Source organism: Helianthus annuus, chromosome 9 (genome assembly GCF_002127325.2).
Source record: "Helianthus annuus cultivar XRQ/B chromosome 9, HanXRQr2.0-SUNRISE, whole genome shotgun sequence".
NCBI lineage: Eukaryota > Viridiplantae > Streptophyta > Magnoliopsida > Asterales > Asteraceae > Helianthus > Helianthus annuus.
Window position 1 is genome coordinate 176,548,007 of NC_035441.2, and position 8,789 is coordinate 176,556,795.

General features: G+C 33.9%; 1 protein-coding gene across 1 annotated transcript; it reads right to left on the reverse strand.

Moving 5' to 3' along the window:
• Nucleotides 1-2,080: 2,080 nt before the first annotated feature.
• Nucleotides 2,081-8,297, reverse strand: LOC110875002 (zinc finger protein BRUTUS-like At1g18910). Its single transcript, XM_022123288.2, has 8 exons — nt 8,195-8,297; nt 4,333-4,417; nt 3,345-3,503; nt 3,139-3,276; nt 2,821-3,061; nt 2,699-2,758; nt 2,524-2,595; nt 2,081-2,431 (listed from the first exon to the last, which is right to left on the reverse strand). The coding sequence occupies exons 1-8, from the start codon at nt 8,295-8,297 to the stop codon at nt 2,330-2,332; spliced, it is 960 nt and encodes a 319-aa protein (XP_021978980.2). The 3' UTR covers nt 2,081-2,329.
• Nucleotides 8,298-8,789: the final 492 nt, after the last annotated feature.

Genomic DNA, 8,789 nt, shown 5'->3' on the forward strand with positions numbered 1-8,789 from the left:
ACTACTCGGACGCAAAGGAAACATTTTATTACTTGTCATTTTAATGTTTCCAATAGTCTCATCATTTGCGTCCTTAATGATACATCGATCCTTCTTGAAGTGTACCACATATCCCTTCTGTAACAGTTGTCCTATGCTTAGTAGGTTATGTTTCAAACCTTTAACGTAAAATACACTTGGTATTTTCCGAACTTGTTCCTTAATCTTTAACGAAACTTCACCACAGCCAAGTACTTCTAGCTGTTTGTCATCTCCAGTTCTGACTTCCTTCTTTACAGATTCATCTAGTTTAACGAATAGATCCTTATTTCCGGTCATGTGGTTGCTACAACCACTATCTAAATACCAACAGTCGTCTTCGACTGTTTCTTCCATATTAAAGATCATGAACATTGTGTCATCTTGATCTGTGGTTTCTTCGTCTTTATGTATTAAAACATTATCAGACTTTTCGCCTTCCTCTCGTCTTTGACAGAACTTGGCCGTGTGACCCATTCTCTGACAATTATAACATCTAACTGCATTCCAGTTTCGGCCCTTGTATTTATTTTTTCCTTTTCCTCTTGTATCGTTTATGGACTGATTATTCCTATCATAATTTGAGTTTTGTAATTGAAATGCGTGTTCGATCGGTACATCATCATATCTCTTCAATCTCAATTCATGAGATTGAAGGATTCCCATCAACTATTCAGTCGAAACATTTTCCAGATCTTTTGTTTCTTTGATAGTAATCACAACTGACTCAAAATTTCGAGTCAAACTTCGTAGAATCTTCTCTACTATCCGTTGTTCACTAACCGTTTCTTCATTCATTCGTAATTTGTTAACAACTAAGATTATTCTATTGAAATAATCTTCAACAGATTCTCCTTCCTTCATATTTAATGCATCAAATTCACAACGAAGAGATTGAAGTTTAATTGATTTTACCCGGTTCTCTCCTTGATAGGATTTGTGTAAAATACTCCATGCCTCCTTCGATAATTTTGCCAGGGCTATTCTCTCAAAAATGGTGTCACCCACTGATTGAAATAATATATGTAAAGCCCGCTTGTCTTTTTTGACTGCATCTCTATACGCTGCTGTTGTTTCATCGGTGGGATTTGTTCCCAGTTCCCGAATTCCTTCTTCAATAACGCCCCATAACTCTTGAGATTCGAATAATACCTTGATTTGAATACACCAGTGATAATAATTCTGTCCAGTGAATTTGGGAATCTGTGTTTGTATTCCTTGCATCTAATTCATATTCAGTGAATTTGTGATTTCGTGAATTGGATCGATGTGGCTCTGATACCACTATGTTAGAATTCTGTATTAGGGTTTTGAAGAACGAGAGATTTTGTTCATATATTTATGAATTGATAATTGTGAATGTAAACATACGACTGAATATATACATGTATTACAGCGGTAGTAACCGCCATATATAAAACTTAGGCTAACTAATAATTAAGTAACATAATAATAATATTGATATAATCTAGCTTATAATTATCCGTCTAACAAGTGCAACCAGTAAAATTAAAATAAATGAAAATACATTTAGCAACACCCTTATTATTATGATGAAACAACCTACAAATCTAAATGGCTTAGGTTGATTAACTTGGGCTGAATTGACCATTGAGTACTGATGTTTAATTTTCTTAGGTAAACTCATAGCAACCCCTTTTCCACAACTTAAGCAACAACTAGGAGACCCAAATTCTTCCCTTTTAGTATCCAATACTCAGTTCTTGCTCCTAGCTATGCTATTGCGCTTGTTATTTTGCTTGTTAGTGTTGTCTTTCGTTGCTGGTAAATATTGCATTAACTTTGATTTTGGAATGTTTTATAGAAATTTTCTTTTGATTTTTGTATTAACTTAGATTTTGGTTGGTGCGCAATCAATTATTGCTACCAGATATTCTAATTTTTGTACAATTCTAGACTAACTTTATAATCCGATTGTGTTTTTAGTTGCTTTTATCAAGTTAACTGTAAAAAGATTTTGCATACACGGATGTTTGATCCGGCAATAAATAAAATGATGTATGTAAACAAATCAAATCAAATTAAATCAAACTAGGACAGGTGGATGCAAGGGTTGGGATAGTATTCAATTCAACTTATGTTAAGAGGTGCATTAAATTGCACTGAATAATTTACGGCCAACAAAACTAGTTCATAACCACTCCACTCAAAATGTTGCAGTCCCTCCCAAACGACCTTATTGTAGTGTAACTTTCACAAATCTCATCCTTCTTCAATGCCATACATATGCACAACCACTGAAAGCCTTCCGTCAAACACACAGATTTGACATCTTAAATATATATCCATGTCATATAAGTCGGGTGTTGTACGACTCACAATGAGGGCATTTATGATACAACCAATGGAATGGTGCACTTCCTTCCTTCTCACAATCAATGCAAAAAATGTCCTGAAAATAATCATATTTACCTCAACGATATATATGCATTTTACATAGCATTATTGCAATGTTTGTGTGTATAAATTAATAATGCTTATAACCTTAGTCCTGCCTAAATACTCTTCAGGAATTTCCTCTTCAGCTAGCATTGTATCCAACATCCCATAGTACACCTGTGAGATGACGGAATTACTTACATTTTTCTTCTTCTTCTTCTTCTTCTTCTTCTATAAATTCAAATAGATATATGAAAATGTAAGTTACTAGCAAACTCACCTGCATATCCCGCAATGACTTGTTGCATATCGGGCAAGTATAGTAGCAACAAGTGTATGCCTGGCAGAAACATCATTAAAGATCCGATGGAAGAAAAACATAAGACTAAAGATATGATATACCTGAAAACATGAGGAATGCATCACATGACCGCACGGATCAAGGGACTTGAGACGACTTGTGGACGTGAACATGTACTCTTGGCACACCGGGCAATTACCTTGAAGCCGGTTCTTAACGCAGGTATGCGTTGTTGCAACCGGCATCGACATGCATGCATTACAAGTCATGCAATGGAAGTAGTCAATCCCCAAACCTTTTCCTACTCTGCAAATGTCACAGTGTGGGCAGTGGTAGATTTCCCTAATCACACATTTCTCAAAACTCAACCAGCAGAATCAATATATATTATAATTACAAGCATTTAGTAAGTAAATCACCTCTCATCATCAAACAGTTTGCAGGTGGGGCAGTAGTATCTAGCCATTGATAGGCTGTTACAAGAAACAGTTGAGCATATTGGACCAATGGGTTGAACTATCAAGCATTTCATGCACATCATCATGCTTGTGGCCTTTCTGCAACTTTAGTATGTGAGAACCTTCCTTATAAAATGTTTTAGTTCTAGAGAAAAAAACTATTCTACCTATCCATTATGTGATCACTTGCATCATCATGGCAAAGCCTACACGTGTACAGTTTGTTGCAACATGAAGCAACAAGCTTGCACTTCCTCTTGTAGTGTTCACATCCAAACGCTACTTCGTGAGACTCGCGATAAGATCCTTGATCGTTATCTAGTGCGCTGAGAAAAACAAAACACAAAACTCTAACTCACAATCCACAAATTAATTAGTACAAAAAGGGAAAGAAAAACGAGTATAAAACTAATATCAACCTCATCATCAGGCTGTGTATTATGATGGTGATTGTTCGAAGCAAATCGGTGGTGACCGGAATACTTGGAGCCAATTTATAGGGAGTTAAAGATGGGAAGAGGCATTGAACATGCCTCACCCATTCATGCTGCCTTTTGAACCTTTACTACTATTATTCTGACTTAACAAAAGTTACACATTCTTACTCTGCGACAAGAAGCATCATACGTGTGTTTGTTTATTATCACATAATTGGTATGGTTTAGACTTTAGACGGTGTCTTTCTGTTTCCAGAATTGTTATTTGATTTTATATAGGTTTGATGATGATGATGATCAATCTTCCTTAACTTAGAAAAGTCAAACATGACCTACTTTCTAAATTAGTATATTACGAACTTAAAACTTAACAATGACACGCTTTTTCGTGTGTGAAGCAACGATAAATAGTCTAATTAAATATTACGACACGAGCAAATCCAGATCGTAGACTAGAAAATTGACTATAGCGTTAGCACTACAAGAAATATCCTCGTGGAGTGGCCCAACTATCTAACACGTATAGCATTTTCGACACATTAAATTAGCGAATTAAGTGAGGTAAATAGTTACAAATGCATCGATCAATGATTAATATGACAACATCTTGTTTATTTTTCTATTTTTCATTTGATATATATGAAAGCAAAATCAAGATAGATTCATAATAATAATTTAAATAATAATAACAATAACGATAACGACAAAGTACAACAACCATAAGATGACAAGAACAATGACGATGGGGACAAGCACAACCACGACAACAATAATGACGACGGCGGGAACAACAACAAGAAGTTCTACAAAAGTTAAAGAAGTTTTATAAAAATACTTTTTCAAAAAATAATGTAAAACTTACTAATTTTTATAAAAGAGAATACATTTTCTACAAGGACATGTATATATGAGCCCACAATATTTTTCTACAAGGAGGGTACTCTAGAAAGCACGAGTTGTGCTTTTAGTTTGAATATGAATTTTCATAATAAAGGGGACAATAAAATTCATCTCTTTCAAACACTACCCACCAAGGGGCATTCACGAATCACAACTCTCTTACGAAAGGTATTCTCTTTCAAACTTGATCCCACATTGAAGCTAGAATTCAAAATAATGAGGATCATTTGTCTATAAAAGGAGAATGTAGTTTATTTTTTATTCCATGTTTTTTTATTAAATGAAAACCAAGGGAGAATTCCCTTTTCTGCACCTTCATCAAATAAGTTGTTGCAATTTACTTGTAAACTCATTTTAAAGTATAGTTAAGAAAATGTGTATTTTTAAATTAAAGAATTCCCTTTTCCAAAAGTAGGTTTCAAACGTATAATATAAAGTAGTTCTAGCCCAATCTTTGTTAAGCAGAAAATTTGTATTTGATTAACTTAATCATGAACTTCACCGAAACAACACCCTTAGGTATGATTTAACCCATCTTAACTCCATCTAAGTGGCACATCAACCATCCTTCCCCATTTCACTCTCACTTCAAGGAAATGATTTAATCCCGTTAACTTTATCTAACCCTATTTTTTAGTGTTTTTGGTTTAAAAAATAAAAGAATAATTAACTCAATCTCTTAACATTCAGTTAACATATAACGCCTTTAATGTTCCTTAACACAAGAAGGAAATGGTGTGCAATATCAGTTAACATGTCATGTCACCGTTAACACCACAAATATTATAGTACACCCCATGACCTAACTAGCATATAGCTTTTGTTAAGTTTTTAAAATCCCGTCACGTAAAGGAATTTAAAAGGCAAAATGGGGAGTCAAGTAGTTAACACATTTACGCCAATGAGGTAGTGGTGGAGTGGTTGGGGAAAAACTTAGTGATCCTTGTGACCCAGGTTTGACTCTCACTCTCCTCATTATTTTCTGCGGCATCCAGGTGAAGGGCGAATACAGATAGCGCCGGTTCGTCTTGGATGGGAGGCGAAGTTTTACCGATTATTTCATTGTTGTGCCTCTGGGCGGGTGGAGGTCGGGTTTTCGCGCATCTGGGAAAGCCAAGGAGCTGGCGGCGGTCGAGTAGTCGACCTTGGACACAACGTCCGGTATTACGGTGGTTGACACTTCGTTCCTTGCCGTTAAAAAAAATAGTTAACACATTTAGCATTAATTGCAGGGTTGCATTTGAATGAATTGAGAGAGACTTTAATTATAACAACCTTCTTCATCTTGGGTCCACGTTTCATGCTTTTCATCATCAACCTTCACCATTCGATCACGACATCGAGTAGTTAAAAATCTTGTGATCATAACCATAACCGGAAGTAGGGTTTTGTCTATCATTTGCAATAATTTTTATACGTTGACACTTTGTCAATATATTTGACTGAAGTTGGTCATTTGCATATGAATGTTATGAAACTATTCTTGGAGCTTAACTTTTTTTTCTTTATTAAAGGAGGTATCGGTATGGGTTACAATTACATGATTGTGTCATTTCTACCCTCGTTAATATAGTCAATGAAAATGACAATATGTGTGGTTTTGGTTGAGCGTATTTATGGTTGGTTAATCTAGAATCAAGATATGCAATGTCCATATAGTTGACAAGGTGTTGTCATGTGTCGATTCTTACAAGTTAGTAACGAAATCTGAACCATGAAGCTATTGCATTTTTACCCATATACTTGCATACTCAATCTTTGTTAATTTTGGGCCTTATGTTCATGCAAGCACGTTTAATATTCAACTCAATCCAAAACATTTTTTACATTTTATTATTGGATATGGAATGTTCAAGCCACAATTAATTTAGTGTTGCTAACATGATATAATTCAAATAGTTATAATTTGGACAATGAACAAATGAATAATGTTTATCAAGCAAATACTATAATTCACAAAATGCATGATATCACGGTAAAGCGTTCAAACATTTGGTAACGTTTATGGAATTAATAATTTGCAAAATGATTAATTATATATTTAGTTGTTTATTTAATTAAATAAAGGTAGAAGAATATTATTTATTAGATAAATAATATATATATATATATAGGGGATGGTTCAAATGAAAACCACTTTTAACGCGAAAACTCGAAAACTAACTAAAAAAAGCCTAAAAACACACACAAAAAAATTTTTTTTTTTTTTTCAATTTTTTTAATAAAAATCGCTAGTTTTTATATATAAAAAAAAACTTTTTTTCAAAAAAAAAAAAAAAAAAAAAAATTTGTGTAGTGCACATGTGTAATAATACACATGTGTAGTACACAGACACATGTGCAGTATTACACATGTGCACTACACAAAAATTTTTTTTTTTTTTCTTTTTTTTGAAAATTTTTTTTTTTAATAAAAAAACCTGCGAAAATTTGATTGAAAAAAAAAATTTTAAAAAAAAAATTTTTTTGCATGTTTTTTTGGCTTTTTTTAATTAGTTTTCGAGTTTTCGCGTTAACTAGTGGTTTTCATTTGAACCTTCCCCTATCAGTATATGTATTTTATCTATTAGATAAATAAAATATGTAGGTGATTAAGGTATATTATTTATTAGATAAATAATAATAATATTTGTGAAATTATGTTTATTATTTTGTACTAATTTTAAAATTACGTTTTTGACAAACAAGTTTATTATGTTGTACTAACTTTAAAATGATAAAATATGCCTGACACTCCCTTATTGGACAAACAAGTTTATTATTTTGTACTAACTTTAAAATTACGTTTTTGCCACCAGTTTAAGATTATGTTTTCGCCCCCAACTCAAAACAAAATTATACTTTAGCTCTCAGTTAAAAATTACGATTTTACCCTCGGGAAAAAATTACGATTTTGCCCGCAGCTCAAAATTACGATTTCGCCCCCAGTTCAAAATAAAAATATGTCTTCCCCTAGCTAAAAATTACGATTTTGCCCTATGTTAGAAATTATCATTTTGCCCTCAGTTTAAAATACATTTATGCTTTTGCTCCCAACTCAAAATTACAGTTTTGCCCTCAGTTCAAAATAAATTTATATTTTCCCTCCAGCCTAAAAATACGATTGTGCACTTAGTTCAGATTCATACTACGATATTACCCCAAGTTAAAAACTATGAATTTGGCCCTACGCAAATTTACGACTTTGCCCCTGCTTCAAATTTACAGTATTGTCATCACGTTAGCTTTTGGAAAATTACAATTTTACCACAGTCAAAAAAATACAACATTGCCCTTAGTTAAAAATTACAGTGTTGCCATTGTTTTGGTTTTATAGCAAAACTATAAAAGTTTTTGCTTTTAATTGGTTGACTCGATTTAATTATTTTCCGTGTCAAGGAACTGTCTAACACTCGCTCATTAGTCCTGACAAATTACTGTTTTGCCATGAGCTCAAAATAACGGTCTTGTCATCGTTATAGTTTTTTTTCTAGCAAAACTATATGACTGTTTTTTTAATTGGTTGAGAATTATTCGGCCATCGTCTCTCAACGCGGGCGAGGCATCAACTAGTTAAGATACAATTACTAGATGGTAGTATTTGAGTGCAAATGCAATTGTACATGCACTTTAAAAACAAGGGTTGTTGAGTCTTAGATGTTACACCGAAAATACAAGTTTGCGAGACAAAATAACCACACCATCAGAACGACCACCTCCCGCAGAAAGCTTGTCGTTGCCGCCACCCTCCGACGTTGCCGTCGATCGCCGCCCGGCCACCACTACCTGCCCGTCGATTGCCATTGCCCAGTGTCGCTGCTGCTCCACTTGTAAGGCTTCGCATTTCTGTACTTTCCATATTTAGAAAGTCGTATTCGTATTTCTATTTTTGAAAACTTGTATTCGTATTTCATTCCCAAATTTGTAATCCAAGACATTGATCATAATGAAATTCACTTTTATACATATATGTGTTATATACTTGTGTTATACGCAATCAAAAAATTGAAACATGTTTATACGCAAAACCGAGACTTTTTATATATACATGCTATCATTCATACATACACGATACGTAATTCGTACATACATATACGTTGCTTACTTGAAAACATAATTAAAACACAAGTTATGGCATAAAATAACGAAAATGTGAAAGTTCAAGGGCCAAAGTGCAACAAAACTTTCGAGCAAAATATAAACACGTCGCGTCGCACGTTGGGCAAGCCTTCGAGGCCCGCGCGACGTGAGGATGTCTGAACCGCAGAAAGTTGTTTCAGCTTTATGGGTTGGCCA

What these genes read in the sequence shown, in the direction of transcription:
- LOC110875002 (XM_022123288.2), bottom strand. Translation starts at nt 8,297, where the DNA reads ATGGCAATCGACGGGCAGGTAGTGGTGGCCGGGCGGCGATCGACGGCA. An exon ending in GGGAGGTGGTCGTTCTGATG is followed by an intron (nt 4,418 to 8,194) that starts GTGTGGTTATTT and finishes TAACTTTTGTAG; the next exon opens with AACTTCTTGTTGTTGTTCCC. An exon ending in TGCATTCCTCATGTTTTCAG is followed by an intron (nt 2,759 to 2,820) that starts GTATATCATATC and finishes TGTTTCTGCCAG; the next exon opens with GCATACACTTGTTGCTACTA.